At 43.2% G+C, this 17,335-nt stretch overlaps 1 protein-coding gene across 2 annotated transcripts in view; it reads left to right on the top strand.

Moving 5' to 3' along the window:
• The first annotated feature begins 605 nt into the window (after positions 1-605).
• Positions 606-17,335, top strand: part of adam11 (ADAM metallopeptidase domain 11) — a 25,105-nt gene continuing 8,375 nt past the window's right edge. For both annotated transcript variants that reach the window (XM_083994279.1, XM_083994278.1), the window contains exons 1-15: positions 606-989; positions 1,261-1,412; positions 4,156-4,232; positions 4,746-4,812; positions 10,021-10,103; positions 10,819-10,876; positions 12,080-12,143; positions 12,811-12,950; positions 14,169-14,243; positions 14,434-14,505; positions 15,653-15,819; positions 16,338-16,422; positions 16,569-16,659; positions 17,033-17,084; positions 17,271-17,335. The exon at positions 17,271-17,335 is cut by the window's right edge and continues 35 nt beyond it. In XM_083994279.1, the coding sequence (XP_083850405.1) occupies positions 932-989; positions 1,261-1,412; positions 4,156-4,232; positions 4,746-4,812; positions 10,021-10,103; positions 10,819-10,876; positions 12,080-12,143; positions 12,811-12,950; positions 14,169-14,243; positions 14,434-14,505; positions 15,653-15,819; positions 16,338-16,422; positions 16,569-16,659; positions 17,033-17,084; positions 17,271-17,335 (1,306 nt within the window). In that variant the 5' untranslated portion in view covers positions 606-931. The remainder of the gene's footprint in view (positions 990-1,260; positions 1,413-4,155; positions 4,233-4,745; positions 4,813-10,020; positions 10,104-10,818; positions 10,877-12,079; positions 12,144-12,810; positions 12,951-14,168; positions 14,244-14,433; positions 14,506-15,652; positions 15,820-16,337; positions 16,423-16,568; positions 16,660-17,032; positions 17,085-17,270) is intronic.

Raw genomic sequence — 17,335 nt, forward strand, 5'->3', positions numbered from 1 at the left:
GAAGATAAAACTATTTAAGACTTATATTAACACAAACATTCCTCTTACTTCTGCTTTAATGCCAGAAGAGCAGCAGGTGTTGAGCATGTGGCATATCCAGGAGGTGTTTAACACCTGTAACACACAATCTTTGATGGGAAGTGGAATGACATCATATGGGGGATTGGGTTGTTATATCTATAGCTCTGGGTTTGTGTAATTTTCAACAGGCAGCTGAAGGTTCAAGTTCAAATGAGATATGAAGCTTAAGATCCCAAATGTTCTGGTCAAAGCACTCGGCACATCTGTACACACACACACACACACACGCACGCACGCACGCACGCACGCACGCACACACACACACACACACACACACACACACACACACACACACACACACACACACACACACACACAGCTGTACGAGTTCCCCAGAAAAGTTGTGTAGCCTCTTGTTGTTTTCCTTTACGTCTGTAAGATGAGTTTGTCTTGTGACATTCCAGTGGGTGGGTCCTGTCCTGTCCTGTCAACCCCCACGTGCTGCTTTCATCCCTGCTTCCTCGCGCAGCCTCAATGCCTCCGAGCGGGACTGGCAACAGTAGGAACAGTAGGGCGAAAGACCAGTGACTTTGTGCATGTGTGTGTGTGTGTGTGTGTGTGTGTGAGCGAGAGAGAGAGAGAGAGAGAGAGAGCGAGAGGAGGAGAGAGAGGGCTGCTGAGTGCTGGTGCTGGTGCTGGGTGACACACCTCGCAGCAGCTGGAGCCGAGCGGAGCGGAGCTACTGGCCAGAGGCGGAGGGAGACAGGTGAAGGAGACAGGTGAGGGGAGAGATGCGGTCGCCCCGCTGCTGTGTTTGTCCTCACCGTCAACAACAACAACAACAACAACAGCTACAGCTCATGTAACGGCGCCGCACCGGAGGAGGCATCACTGGGACTATGTGAGCATCATGCTGGCTGTTCGCTGCCTGCTGTTCGCTGCAGTGTGTGCACGGTGCGCCGTGACAGGTAAGAAGACGCTCCGCTGCTTCTGTTTTTGCTTTTATCTCCATATGGACTTGGTGATATATTATCAGTCACAACATGAACAAATAGCACGTTTTCTGTCCGATGCTGCGTCCACTCAGTCTGCGCTCCCTGATCAACAAGGAGGACCGTGTAATTGTTGCATCGGTGTCAACAAGCAGCTCACGATCAGCTGCAGAATCCTACATAAGAGAGGGCAAAAACAGGAATAAAACATGTAAGACCACCTTCCCCTCTGCCCTCCTCTCTGCAGGTCTGGGGGAATGGCCCAGCCTTCAGGGGGGGCTGCTGCCTGCGGAACAGGTCGTTCAACCTAAGCGGCTCCTGCATCAGATCCACTCCCAGGAGGAGCTGATCCACAGCCGCCTGGACACCCGGGTCAGGAACCGCACAGCCGGAGCACATGTGAGTGTGTTACCTGCACCTGCTCTAACTCACTTAATGATGATGCATCCTCCAAACCACTCAAAACGCATGTCTGGCATTCATTTCCCCTAAATTGATCTCATTTACTACACTATCCCATTCAGTGATCACTGACATCACAGGTCTGCGCAGTAAATTGGCTTCATTCATGCTCCCTGACAGTGAAGGACATTGACCATAAAAGTGTTTTTTGATTTATCATCTCATGGAGTAGATTCACTCACCCTGTGAAAAATGGCTTGGTTCCTCCAAAGAAAAATAAAATGAGATAATGACATATCTCACCTAACCTCTGTAAACTAACACCCACTCCACAAATCCTCCCATCAGTGAAACTTAGACATCTTTTAAACAAGAAAAGAGCTGAAGTGGATTGATCACAAAAAGGGGTTTGTTTACACATTTCACCAATGACTTATTATTAAATGATATTTTCGTATACTATTCTACTGCAACATGGTTATTTATTTCTACTTATGTGAAGAGTTCATTTGCAAAAGCAGATAAGTGCCATTTTGAAAAAAACGAGCTGAGGCTTTGTAATTATTCTTTGCATAGTGTTGTTTTCAATAAAACTTTATTTTTTTGAGATATGTCTGTTTTGTTACATCTCAAAGTCACTCAACTTTGGTTTGACTGATATAACCTTATGTAAATAAAAAATAAAAAATGAAGATTCTAGAATTTTTTTAAAACGGAGTTATCTGCTTTTTCAAATGAACTCTTCATGTTTACAGTATCACTTGAACTGCATAGCTGCGTAGGCGCACCTATGTGTTGTGTAGTCACGAATCAAAATATACTGTATATACTGTGTCCTGCAGTGAACAGCATGCTCCTATTTTTGCAACATGCGCTCCGTAACCTTAAAATAAGACAAGGAATATCTACAGTGGAAGACAGAAGTTATGTAATAAGTAAAAAGACATCAACAGTTGTGGTTTCTAAAACTATTTTCTACCCTCACCTGCCCTCTGGCCCCGTGCCACACCTTGTTCTCCTTCGTTTGTCATTTCTTTGGAGCTCATGTGTCAGTGACTCCTATCCAACCCCTTCACAGGTTTTCACTTGCCCAGTTTACAGGGGAAAAAAACTCATCCCACCCCTGCTCCTCTCCGTTCCAGGTTATATTTCACACCTCTACCGGTCCTCTCTCGTTACCGTAGCTATAAACACTGCCGGCCTGTCAGTCAGGTGGATATGACACAGCTCTGACCTTGAGCTGCCCTCTGTGGTCAGCACCTTGTCTCATGACCTCTATTTCCTGAGAGTGGACATGTTGCTCTGCAGATGTGTGCCGCTTAAGTGCTGTCACTTTCAACCCATTAAAAAGACAGTACATTTTTCCAGGCTGAAAGCTGCTATAGTCAATACTTTTATATTAACAATGGATCAAATGACTCATGTGAAAGGTGCTGCTTGTGGTGACAAGCCCACAGTGATTTTTTTTTTTTACTTGATCATCTTGACAGTGTGTTGTGTCTTTCAGCTCATTGGTTTGGCTTTTATATTCTGCAGATGTTTCCTCAGGAGTCTGTGGAGACCAAACCAGAGCAAATGATTATCTAGTTTCTGATCATTCTCTTCTAAATCAGAAGAAACATAAAGAGTATCTGGCAATACTTTATCATTTCCACTGAACCTCTTTCTCAAAACAAGTGGAGATTCAACTTGTTTTTGCTATTCCATCAATGGGTCAGAAAGTTTTAATGTTCAAAAATATGAAGAATATTGATATGACAATGCTCAGCACATACTTGAGAGGTTGTATACATGGAAAAAGAGGACCGTATGGTGCAGTGTCTTCAGTTAAGCTATTTATTGCCAGAATTGAAATGTCTGATTTGATGTTTAGAGGAAAACCCAGTACAATTTGAAAAATACACAAAATAGATATTTAAGTTGGCAGATGTGTCATCTGCGAACTTAAATAACAGGACAGAGTTAGAATGAGAACAGCAAAAATGTGTATACAGAGTACAGAAGAGGTGATAGAACGCAGCCCTGGGGGGCGCCGGTGTTCAGAAACCTAGCCAGTGAGACATGGTTACCCATTTTTACCAGCTGTTTTCTGTCACAGAAAGCTATAGATCCAGTGAAGTAAGCCGAAGCTGGGCTCCGCGGACAAACATAGCAACAGTAGACAAACAAATAGGGAGAGCAGAACTGAGTCGCCATAGAGCGGCGCCATCTTTCAGGTGGGATTTGGGAATGATTTGTACAAATGATCCACAAAACACACACAACATGTGGTCATCATCAGGAATAAAAATCTTGAGAGTTTTTTCAACCTTAAAGCTACAGTACTAAAAGAAGGAAAAAAATCAAATTGTAATTGGTCCTGGCAGTTTGATTGACATCCAAGGGCACAAGTAGTGTGTCATTTATGATTAGTATAAAACACTCAAATAAGATGAGTTCACTATTAAGATTAGCATATATTTCACATATACTGTGTAGAGTAAGTGTGTCATATGTAATTAGGTCACAGCACAACAAAACATGCAAAGGAGAAAGTAAGGTCATTGATTTCTAAAGAGTATATTGATTTGTGAGCAGTCGAGTCCCAGCTCAGTGTCCACTTTTAATGTGATCCTCCATGAATGGACACCAGCTGACAGACCTGATTTATAGGAATTAATTCATAGTTTAATTACAAGTGTAATCAGTTTCTTCCTCTCTATCTCTTGCCAACCATTGCTTCCTCCACCTCTCCCCTCAGCCGGTCCATCTGGCCCAGAGCAGCTTCCTGGTGGAGGCGTTCGGCACATCCTTCATCCTGGACCTGGAGCTCAACCAGTAAGTCCACAGACAGACACGTCCACAGCTCAGACCCAGATGTCATTTCTGCTCCAGCGGTCACTGACACGACTGTACTCACATGCTCAGATGTGGTTCTTCGTCCGTCTCTGCCGCCCACCTACTGTAATGTCCTGTGTGTTGGCATTGTTCGTACTGCCTGCAGCTTAACCCCCCCCCCCCCCCCCCCTTTCTCCCTCAACACATATTTTCCTCTAATGGACTGCATTTATGTAATACCTTCCACTGGCTGTAACTTAGCACTTAGAATAAATGAATCTTCACACGTTTCGGTTTTATTTATGCATCAGCCTTTTGTTGATCTGGGTTGGTGAGAGTCGTAGCCTAAATGTTTGATGCTGATTGATATTACTCTGTGAAATAGCACTCCACGATAATTACCTTATGGCCTTTAATATCTGCACATCACATCACTGTGGCCTTGTTTTTTCAAACTGTTATTGGAGAACAGAGGTATTGTCACTATTCTCACTTTCTTCTTCTTCTCTCCAGCAACCTCCTGTCTACAGACTATGTGGAGCGACACTTTGAAGAGGGTGGGCAGCAATCACAGAGTATGGTAGGACTGGCTCTTTCAAACCGTTTATCATTATAAAAAATATGCCTTTTTGGTCTCCTGACTCCTGCCATGAATGTATTGAGGATATTGACACCATAATATGACAGTACACTGTTTAGCAGCTTAGCATAAAGACTCAAAACATGCCAGCAACCACCATGACTATCCAATATGAACACATCCAGGCCACTTATTAGATTTCAGTTGTTAATTAGCTAGGCTCACTGTTTATTTCCATTTCCAGCCTTTATGCAAAGCTAGGCTTAACTAAGGTAAACTAATCTAACCAAATGCATTTACATAGCCTACAGATTTAACAGTGGTATTCATTTTCTCATCTCACTCTCGACCACAAAAAGAGTGTATTTCCTATAATAGTCTACGTACCATCCTTACTATTATCCTAACTAACCTTTAATAAACTCCTACGATTGACTGTTGGCATCCTCATTTCTGTCCCAATGGAAGTGAAGCTGATTTTCAGTCCTATTCAGTTGAACAGAAATGGATTTTGTGCCAATGTCAATAGCTCTTTCTCAGTGAATGATATTGAAAAGAATCAATAACCAATAGCAGCTCCACAATCCTCAGTCAGAAATGTGTAAAAAGGTTGGAAAGTGGAATTATTAGAGGCTAATGTGAATGGCTATCAAGATACTTTCTGACTGTGAGCTTGTGTGTTTGGCTGCAGACTCTCATTTAATCCACACTTCATCCTGATTCTTTAGAAAATGACATTGCCAGCTGCAGACGCATGAGGAAGACTAATGACTGAGTTTCTGACACTGTCCTCTCTGTCATGCACTGTAATTCTGTACAAACCGCCCTGTAATAACCTCCAGAGTCTGGCCTGTTAATGCAGACAGCTCGACTCTCAACACCATCTTGGAGACTGTCCCTCTGTCTGCATCCTCTGCTTTATATTAGCCTCCGTCCCTCCCTCCCTCTCTCTGTCTCTGTCTCTCTCTCCATCTCCCTCTCTGTCTCCCTTTCACTCCCTTTTTCCCTCTGCCAAAGACCACCTGACCAATCAGTAGATGGTTGCCACGGTAACCAGCAGTCAGCAGCAGCAGTAACAGTGTGGGTCTTTGTCGGGTTGTGAGGGGAATTTCCAGAAACCACTAATCAGATGTTGAAGCCGCCCTCTGACCTGACCTCTGGAAACAGATGTGCCATATTGGTGCCATCATTGTTCCATACGCACAGAATATGTATTGTGTATTGTGCACAGGGAAAGAAAAGAGGTCCTTGATGGATTTATTTATGTATCATGCCTATCTATACAAAAAACAATTCAAAACTAGAACATGTATTTCCTGAAGAAAATGCATGTGAATGCCGAAGCAAGGCTGAAAAGGCTGAAGCTATTGAGAAGTAGATTTGCCTAATAGGAGCAAACATTTTGTATGATCAGAACTGCAAGACTTTCCTCGAGATGTTCATGTCATTTTGGTGCTTCTAGAGTTAAAATTGTGGAAACTTTAGTCAGACTTGTGCTTTCCTCAGGAAATCAGCTTATAATTTGGTATTGGAGTTAGTGGGCAGCTTGATGGGACCGACATCACTCCAATTCTGCAGGTCTCTCTGCTTTTTTGAGCAAATTGTGTGAAAGATGATGAAGTACAGTATGTGTACAGCTGTGGAAAAAATCACATGTGTAGATATAAGACCCTCTCCCACTCTAGTGATGTCACCCACTCTCGCCCTGAGCATTTTGTGCAATACACACCCATTATAAAATCAAAATTTGTATGACAGGCCATTAATTTAAGGATTTCTTTCGGTGCAGTTTTATTCCTGAATTTGACATTTGGTAAAGTGGAGACAGACAGGAAATACAGGAGGGAGATTCAACAAGACATCCAGCTGATTCTGTCAAGAACAGTAGCCTACATTAACTAAGCGTATGCAGATACCTGTGAACACTCATACATCTATGGAGAACCTACACCATGGAAAGCACAAATTGCTTACATGGACAGTTTCTCTCCAGCGTGCTGGAAGCTGCCCATCCCCCACCCACCACTTCCCTCTACCAACACCATCTCCATCTTGATTTATTTAGTTTTATTGACATGCCAATAAATTCCTCCTGGCTTTGTGTGTCACTTTTTTTTATTGGTCCCCGTGGATCCTTGCTATTGCAGCGAGCTTGTGACTGTCTCATTCCAATTGGATCTCAATGACACACGACTGAACGAGGAACTGAATTAGGGATGTGGATGGGTTGAGATTGATGGGAGCTGTTTGTTATATATTTGTCCGTGTCCTGCTGAAAGACACTTTTTCTATGATCTCTGACAAAATCAAGTAGATTTGTTTCTCATTCTCTGAGATAACAAAATCTGTTTTCATTCCCGTGTGAGTCTGAGCACTGATCAAACTATTGATCACGTGTTGTAACTGGCAGGCAGTCAGTCAGTGGGGAAAACATTGACATTAATGTAAAATAATCATGTTATTTTCCAACTAATGCATCGATAGACCATGTTAATCAACCTTTATCGGTTTGCTGCATGCATTTAATAGTCTCAATCCCTGGTTATTGATGACATTAATCTTGTCTTCCTTCCTCTCGCTTGACGCCAACTTCAGGTGTTTCATTATCATGTCTTCATTTCCTCCACTCTACTCAGTTTAACAATGCTGAGTCAAAGTTCAGAAATAGAGTGAACTCCAGCTCCTCTAATTCAGTTAGAGTTCTTAACGTCAAATTTAATCTGTTCATCTCTGTGGAACATGACCCCAACTGTGTGTGTGTGTAATCAGTTTTTTATTAATATATATTTATATACATGTCATTCACTTCTAATTGAGTGTCCTGATAAGCTGCTCCTGTCCTGACCAGCCAGCATTGATGATGTGTCAGGACTACGCAGCACCAATACCAGCGGCCGTAACAATCCACAATGCGTTGTGTGCGAGTGGTCATAATTTGAAGCTTACAGTATGCATCTCGTCTGACACACACACTCAGTCCCTCACAGCAGCAAGTGTGTGTCTGCTGTGTCAGGCAATTTGATTTCCTCCATTTAGCCTCGTAATCCTACCTTTTATTTATTTATTATCTCTCTCTCTCGGGCTAAGTGCTGTAGGTCGTCTGGCTGGCCGATATGAGTGATGGAAGTCCTTTTCTTCCCTCACAGGCGAACTGATGCTGAATCTGAAACACATCAGAAAAATACCAAGATTTAAACTGGTATTTAGTTTGAGTTGATAAGTAACTAACTTTCTTCTCTTCCAGTTTAATCGTTTTCTTCAATTTATTCAGTTATCAATTCAGAATTCAAACAATTTTCCATAATTTTTCTTTAAATATATATCATATAAATATATACGTTAGGCACAAACACGTTATAAATTTCAGAGGCAGTGGAATAACACACTCCTGATTGTAGCTTCCGTGAGTGTAATCAATGTGAGGCCAGAGAGCTGCTGACTGACAACCAGCTCAGCTCATTGATTTCTCATTAACAGGATCCTGGCCAACAACGTGTGATTCAGTGAGTTCACCTCAGAGCAGGTCCCAGTACAGCTGAAATGTCAGATAAGTCCCAGTAGGCCACCTCAGGTCTGACATCCAGCTACATGATGCCACAATACATGACACACCTGTTTAGACGAGAAGCTACTTTTCACAGGCTCAGAGCGAAGGTTGATGATGCATAAAGAAAATCCTCTTTTCTTTTTGGCCTGTCAGTCGGGCCAGACAGCGGCAGTCTCAGGTGGCAGACATGACATTATTGGGGTTCATTACAACACACACACACACTGTAGTTTTAAGTAGCTACACACAAAGACGTGCCAGTACTCTCCATCCACTTAGATGAGGCCTGCTTGATTATTAAGAAACCTCTCCTGAGTGCACTTCCATGCACAATTCATTTCCTTCTGCGCACCTTTTTGATGGTTCACATATTTAAACAGGTGTAATCTGATCATTCCTGTACTGGGAGAGAGGTGGCATGGAAACACTTTAGCTAAACCTCCTTCAGTCAGCTGGAGCCTGGTCAGGGGATTATGGAGAATCAGGTGAATATGTGTACGCAGGTGTACAGGTAACACCTTGAAGCAGCACTGCCGTAATGGAAGTATCAGCTCAGAGTGGCTGGCACACACACACACACACACACACACACACACACACACACACACACACACACACACACACACACACACACACACACACACACACACACACACACACACACACACACACACACACACACACACACACTCTCTCTGATACAGTTTATTTCAACCTGTGTAAAGAGGACACTCCACCAATTATATATGTCAGTGTCAGTTTACCAGTCAGTCCAGTGGAAGATGCTACCAAGTTGCATGTTGGGAAATGAAGGATCCAGTGACTGGAGCTAGGATATCTTTGCTGCACTGATTTTCCCCAAGTTTAGGGTGGTGTTATAAATAAATGACTGGGCTAGTAGTTGTAGTAGTAGTAGTAGAAGTAGTAATAGTATCATTATTTATTTTACTTTTATTTGCATACACAAAGTACATCTCAAAAAGCTTTACAAACCAATACAGTAGGAACAAATGAATAAAACAGTGTACATAAAGACAGATTAAAACACAAGATACAAATTAACTAAAATCTTTCCAGTAGTTTGAAGTTATTTTTAAAAATGTCCTCAGTGGTTATGGTCTGTTTTAATGTCCTGTACATGGGGTTATTCCACAGTTTTGGTGCATAGTTAAAAAAAAAAAAAAAAAAAAAAAAACACCTGATCAGGCTCTCTTGTTGGAAACTGTTATTTTTTAGGTGAATTAAGTGGATTTACTTCACTTTGCATGTGTTTACACACACTGACCTGACACTGAAACTGGACTCCGCCGCTAAGTTTCTCCCATTTGACCCTCGACCTTCCCGCTCTTTAATTGATCTCTCCGTTCCTCAGAGCCACACACACGCGCGTTGTGTGCTGAAACCCAGCTCAGGTGCAGGTGCTGCAGGTGTAGGTTTCACCCCCGAGCCGTACAGTAGTCAGTGTCACTGATATCCTCGGGTGGAGCCACCAGGCCGACTGCAGCCCCCCGCCCCCCGCCATGACAATACCTGTTCTGGGTTTATATACAGGCCGGAAGATCAGCAGCAGCCAGGGGTTCAAAGTCATTGTTGGTTTCATTTTCTGAAATGAGACATGGTGGGTTTGGTGTCTCACTGTCATGTCTGGTTGTGTTTTTCAGGGGGGGGAGCACTGCTACTACCACGGGCGGCTGCGGGGGCTGCCTGGCTCCTGGGCCGCTCTGTCCACCTGCCACGGCCTCAGGTCAGTCCAATACTTTCACTGTCACTCAGCCGCAAATTGACACTTAGTGAACTCAATCTTCATTTAGAGCAGCTGTAAATGAAACCAAACTGTCCAGAACTTGCAGAGCTAAAACATTTAGGAATTCAGTATCTGATTTTTGGAAGGAGATAAACTTTTTTTTCTTCTTTTTATATGTGAAAATTTCACAAAAGCAAATCAATGAATAATTGTTTTCACACCTGTATGCTAAATATGCGCTTCACCTGCTGACAGGACAGACGTGCATGGTCTCAGTACAACACTAAAGAGCAGAAGAAGTGTTGAAACATTCAAATGTAAACTGAGAACACTCTATTATCCATTTACTTAATTGTGGTCCATTGTAATATAAACCATAATTAATTAAATCAATAAAAAGCTAAAATAACATGAGCAAATATCAAAAATATAAGAAAAATTGCATTTAACAATGCATTTTCTTTTATTTTTGCTCATGTTATTTTAGCTTTTTAAATCAGTTATTGTAGCTATCTTGTATCACTGTCAGCTTTCTGAACTGATTTGTTGTTCTCTTTTTAAATGATCAGTCATCTGTGAAGCACTTTGAACTGCACTAAATGTGCTATACAAATAAAGTTATATTGATCAATTGACTGAATAACCTCTCCATATCCCTCCATATCCACCCTGGCTATCGATCACATTGTAACCAGCCACTGTTTTGTATTTTCAGGGGGGTGTTCTCTGATGGAAACTTCTCATATGGGATTGAACCTGTTGGCAACGGAGAGGTGAGTCAGGAGTTCATTGAGGTGGTAAACACAAGCAGCATCAAGATCATGTGTGGAAAAAGAGCTGCAAGATCTGGCACCGTGATATAAAAGGTATCAAAACACGGATGAAATCTTGATGGTGAAGCTGCAACTCAGTTTCACTTTCACTCTCTCCACGTCTCTCCGTGGCTCAGACAGAGTTACTCTATCTCTGAGTTGCTGTATGGAAAGTATTGAGTTGATACACAATCCACCACCACTGAAACACATCTCCTGTCTCATATCTAACAGGACACATCACCCGAGAGAGAGAAAGGGAGACGGAGGAGGAGGGAAAAAGTTTAAAAGGCTTTCTAGATCTTTCAAAAACATTTTCAGATTTGATTTTAGAGTCTAGTCTCAGATCTGGTATTAAAATGAAATAGACGTATAACAGAGTGGACGAGGCCGAGCATTTCTTCCATTAAGACCCAGAGTGATCGAAGTGCAGCTCAATTACATGGACCGGAGAGATGGATCGATAGCCTCCCAGCTCATCTTCAAGCTCTCTCTCTCTCTCTCCTCAGCTCTCTATCTCAGATGGGTCATTTTCATAAAGTATTTATTCCCGGCTCGAGTGTACCACAGTGTCCAGTAGTGTTATTGCCATTATGACAGCCCAGTGATTGATTAATTATGCATCAGAGCACTTTCTTTCCCGTTGATCCGTCTGTACCTCAGAGGACACCGGCTGCACTTTCCTCAGACAGAAAAGCTTTTAAGTTCAGGATGAGAAGAAGTCATTTAAAGGCGTGTATGAATTTAAAAGCTCATTTTTTCCCATTAAAAATGATTACAGGGGGAAAAAATGCTGAAAACTGCCTTCAAGCTTGAAACGTCAGCACTTTATCATCCCCCTTCTTGTTTGAACCAAGTCAGACTCTTCTGTGCATCATTTATATCAATTTTCTTTCATTATAACATCGAGGGGGGGGGGGGTGCCTAGTGCCTAGTGCCTAGTGCCTAGTGCCTAGAATTCAGACACTATAACATGACTCAGGTTTCTTGTGATCTTGCTGAGGGTTTTCCAGAAATATGAAAAGTGCATGCTCCACAATAACATCTGTGCTTTGCTGCTTTAGTAAAGTGAGGTCAATCAGGTTTTTATTAGATGCATTTGTCTTACATTGCTCTGACTCATCCTTTTTACCCCCCCCCCCCCTCTCTCTCTCTCTCTTCCAGGGCCATAGTGACCACATCGTGTACCGCATGCCGGACATTAACCTCCTACCACCTCCCTGTCCAGGTAGGACCTCTGCTTTCAAAGTTGACTTCCTCTGTCACCGACTTTCATGATCATAGAGGTCTGTCCTCTTATTTCTAAATCCTAAATCCTCAGTGACACAGAACCTGCTGCACAAATCCTGCTGTGTTGCAAATTATTCATGACTTCTCCAACATCTCTGGCTTGATTTAGCTGAACTTTGTGATGTGATACATATTAAGTCTGTGTTTTTTGTTGTTGAAAGAGCTGAGGTATTAGCCTCTCGGTGTTGTGTTGGAGACAAAAGCCAAACTTAGACTTGCAGAGATCTTTGCAGGACGCAGCTTTGTCCTTCATATTGAATGATCTACACAATCCAGATGTAACTACACACACACACACACACACACACACACACACACACAGAGCAATGCACCGTGTCCTCCTCAAGTTGTCCAGCTGCCCTCCTCATCCTTGCTAAACGTCTCATTTCGCTGCATCTCTCCTCTGCCCTGACCCATTACAGCCTGTTATACTCCACCTTTCCATCGCTGGCTGTGTGATATTGATTTCTCCTGCAGCTCAGTGGACTAAAATACATGGTTACATCCACCCATGGACTGATGACTAGCCACTTTTCTGTCTCACTCGCACTTACTCTGTGTCTCTCCACCTCTCCACGCCGTGTGTGTGTGTGTGTGTGTCCCAGGATGCTCGGTGAACAGCTCAGAGCCCGAGGGACGGCCAGACGGCCACAGTGAAGGAGACAGGGAGCTGCCGGATGGAGACGGCGGGTCTGAGGAGGAGAAGCCTGTCCTCTCAGCGGGACTAAAACGCTCCAAAAGACAAGTCAGTGTTGCTGCAGCCCTGTGTGACTCTCCTCCTACCTCAACACCTCCATATAGGCTACACACCGGGCACATGGCCTGCTACCAACATGTCACATGTATTGAAGAAAGTGTCACCATGAAGGAAACATTAGAGTTGAGATATGCAAACACGATCAATATTTTACAGAGAAGTCTGTCAGTTGATACTAAGGGCCCTAGTTTCATGGCGCAGCGCAGGTGGCGCAGGGTAGTGCAGGTGGTGTAATGCAAGTTTGGAGCAGCGCAGCCCGGCTCACGGTCAGTCTGGCAGATTGGTAGATCGCGCTGCGCTGAGATAGGCGTGGCGGCGCAGCAGGGGGAGGTGTCACAGATTCAGCTTGGCGCAGTGGAAGTTTCGTGCGAAAATGCCCTGCCGAGGTTGCGCTGAAAGCTCGCCACCTCAAACCAGGTCTACTCTCGGCGCAGGGCGAAGCGCAGCAGGTGCAGTGGAAGTTTGACTGACTGACCTGCAGTGCACACACGTCACCAAGACCTCACAGGCAGATCTCCACAGTTCCAGGCACATTTCAATGCAATACATATCCACAATAACCACTATTTAATGCAACTAATGGAATCAACACGTTAAATAGTTATATCTTCCGACAGCAATCACTTCTATAGAGTGTTTGGTCTGTCAGTCACTCTGCTCTGCTGTAAGCCGAGGAGAAAACTTTCCTTGTATCCTACAACCTTTATCCAATGAGGAGAGAGAACGGCATAAAGGGGCGGTCCTCTCTGTGTGTGCAGCCAAGGGATGCGCGTGAATGTGGTTTTCCTATCATTTATTTCGGTTTAAACCACATTTTTCACTTCATTCACTGACGATTGTAGGATTGTGTGCCGAGGTTTCCTGCATCTTCAATCAACCAAAACATCAGCCACACAGTCCTGGAGAAGCAGTGTTTTTTAGATTTGAAATAATATCTAGGATGTTCATTTCAAAACTTCCAGGTACTTTTAAGTAATTTATTAGACTCCTGATGTTATCAGACATGGCATCATCAAAGACTAAACAATATTCTGCTTCATGAATAAGTGATTATTGCTCTCAAGGACAAAGACCAGAGTTTAACCAGCATCAGTTTAACCAGTGCTTTCACCTGCTGGGTGCGTGTATGCGTGTTGTGTTCATGTATCAGTTTGTCTTCCATGAAGGTTATTATGACAGTGTGTGTACTTGTTCTGCCACCTCCAGGTGCGGCGAGGCCAGCGCACCGTCCAGACGGAGACCAAGTACATCGAGCTGATGGTGGTCAACGACCACGACATGGTAGGATGAGGCACACAGCTCCAGAGTCTTTTCTTTGACCTTATCTCTGTAACCGCAGCATGAGAGCAATAATAAAACGTCAGTGAGGTTCTCATTAAAAAACACATCATTAATCACACGGTGCTCAGCTGATAAGACTTTGACAACAGAAGATAAGGCAGTGATGCTGTTTCTCCTCTACTTTTGTTAGTTTGTGCAGCTCCGTCGGTCGACCACTCAGACCAAGAACTTTGCCAAAGCTGTGGTGAACATGGCCGATGCGGTGAGTGGCTTTAAATCAACAAAGATAATCTACAAAAGTCTGAATATTAATGGGAAGCCGACCATGAGCTTCCTCTGCCTGTCATGTTTATTTGTTTTTTTGTAACCGTGGCACCTCTTCATGGTGAATCTATTGTAGAGAGTCTCTTGAGCTTATTCAGGACAGTCGCCAGATTTCATTGCTTTTTCCTGCAGATGAGACATTCCTGGTCGGGACAGCTGCCATCCCTTATTCACAAAAAATACTTTTTTTACTGTCTGATGTTATTCTAAGCACCTCAGGTTTGGTCTCACACTGTTGACTATGAAAAATTCTCTGTCACTTTAAGAAATCTGTCACTAGTTTGAGTCAGTAACCTGACAAATGGCAAGCACCTGCTTTTAGCTCTTGAATCCGTATTGTCATATAACAGGTAATGCAATAGTAAATAAATAAAAAGATATATTACATAAATAATAATAATAATAATTAAAAAAGCCGTTTTATTTTGTTCAATCTTTGCAATGGTTTCAAGGGAGGAAAATTTACACCAACATGCATCAATGCATTCACTGGTACACTCGTAGGTGTTATTGTATCTGATCTAAATTAGACTACTAGACTATATATTGTGATGACGACAATCTCCAAATGTACAGAAAAAGTAAATTCAAAGAAGGAAAATGAATGAAGGGATCTGAGACAGGGACAAGCAAGTAGCCTACATAACAAAGGAAGTAAAGAAGAAATGATGAAAATAAGGGTGTAAAGAAGGAAGTGTAGTAGATGGTAAGGAGGTAGAACCTGAATTAAAGGAGGAGTCAATAAAGTAGCAGGAAGTAAAGATGAAAGTGAATAAAGAGCTTCCCTACAGCGCCCCCACCCTGCAGAAGAAGGTTCACACGTCAGAAAATCCCATCTTTTAAACAGTTCCCCCCGGACACATTTATATTATACATCATAATGACTTCACATATATGAGATGTTAGATGTGTGTTTGTGTTTTCTCTTATTTGAATTGACATTACATTGGCCTTGTATCACCATGACAACACTTACACAGGTCTTTATCTCTGATGATGAAGTGGGCTGTGTTTTCGTCTCTTCACCTGTTGTATAATTCTTCTCCTGTGATTTTTTTTCCTTTCTTCCTTTCTGACGTGTCCAGATCTACAAGGAGCAGCTCAACACTCGCATCGTCCTGGTGGCCATGGAAACCTGGTCGGTAGAGAACAAGGTCTCCGTTGGCGACGACGCCTTGCTCACCCTGCGTGACTTCATGAAGTACAGGAAGGAGAGCATCAAGGGCCGCTACGACGCCGTGCACCTCTTCTCGTGGGTTCAGTTTGCTGCTGCTGCTCTTATCCATCTCCTCCTCCTCCTCCTTCTTCTTCTCTTCCTCCTCCTCCCTGTCTTTCTCCACCTTCGACTTCTATATCTCCTCTACCTTTTCCTCCTCCCCCTTTCTTCTTCTTCTCCAACCTCCCTATTCACCTTGTTCTATTATTTCTTCCCCTTCATCCTCCTCCTCTTTCCTCTCCTCCTGTTTCCTCTTGTCCCTTTCTACATATTCCATCTCCTTCCTTTTCCTCCCCCTCCTTTCTTTTCATTCGCCACGTCCTCTGTCTTTTTTCCATCTTCTATTTCTTCTCCTCCTCACTTTTCTTTCACCTCTCTTTGTTCTCCCACTCCCAATTATCCTCCCCCTTTTCATCATTCTTTATCTCTTGTCTTCCCTCACTTCCACCTCATCCTTCACTTCTCCTCCAAATTCCTCCTCTTCTTCCTCTGCTCCACCTCCTGTTTCTCCTCTTCTTTCTATTATTACATCAGTCTGTGTGTCTTTCCCACAGTGGTAGGACGTTCATGAGCAGCCGCAGTGAGGCGGCGTACATCGGGGGGATCTGCTCAGTCACCCGGGGTGGAGGCATCAACGAGGTGACACTTCTCCTCCACTGGCCTTGAGAAACTGAAAACAAAATATTGGTGTTTGGCCAAGTTGGAATGTTTTTTCTCATTAGTCCTTAAGTCTCTTTCACCTTCAGTTTTTGTCCTTGTTTGTGTTTTTATACATATATCTTCAGTTTGGCACGGTGGGGCCCATGGCCATCACGTTGTGTCAGAGTCTTGGCCAGAACATCGGGATGCTGAGGAACAAGGAGCGAACATCTGCAGGTCAGACCAAAGTCAATGGTTTGGACATTGCACAAGGATTCACGGTGGATTTAAAAACAGCGACAGTTGGCCTTGTCATGACTCAAAGACACAGAGTTACATACACACTGGTCTTAAATGACTTTCTACTTTTAGTATCTTCGTCCCTCTGATAAAATGCTTACTTTTATTGTCCTATAGCTCAAATCTGTCCTGTCTTACAAATGTCCTCACCCTATATGCTGCTCTCACAATGTTTTCCACTGGGAATTGCATTAAATTTGTCATTGAGAAAAGAAAACATTTTACCTCAGCTGCACTAACAGCTCCCTCCGGTGGTGAGAAGGAGCAGCAGCTGTTGTCATGACCACAATGTGTGTGTGTGTGTGTCCAGGAGACTGCCGGTGTCCAGATCCATGGCTGGGCTGCATCATGGAGGACACAGGGTATGGGCTCATCTTACAGGGAACTGATGTAAAACTACTGTCATTGTTCATTTAGACTCGGTGAAATCTTTATTTTGTTCTCTCTGCATGTCTGTAATCTGATCCAATATATTTCATTCTGAATTTGATTTTGAGTCATATCCCAAATCAGTCATTCCTGTTCTGTTCATTTTCTCCGTCCTTCAGCTTCAACCTGCCGAGGAAGTTTTCTCGCTGCAGTATTGACGAGTACCTGCGCTTCCTCCAGCAGG

The sequence above is a fragment of the Trachurus trachurus genome (genome assembly GCF_905171665.1).
Source record: "Trachurus trachurus genome assembly, chromosome: 19".
Taxonomy (NCBI): Eukaryota; Metazoa; Chordata; class Actinopteri; order Carangiformes; family Carangidae; genus Trachurus; species Trachurus trachurus.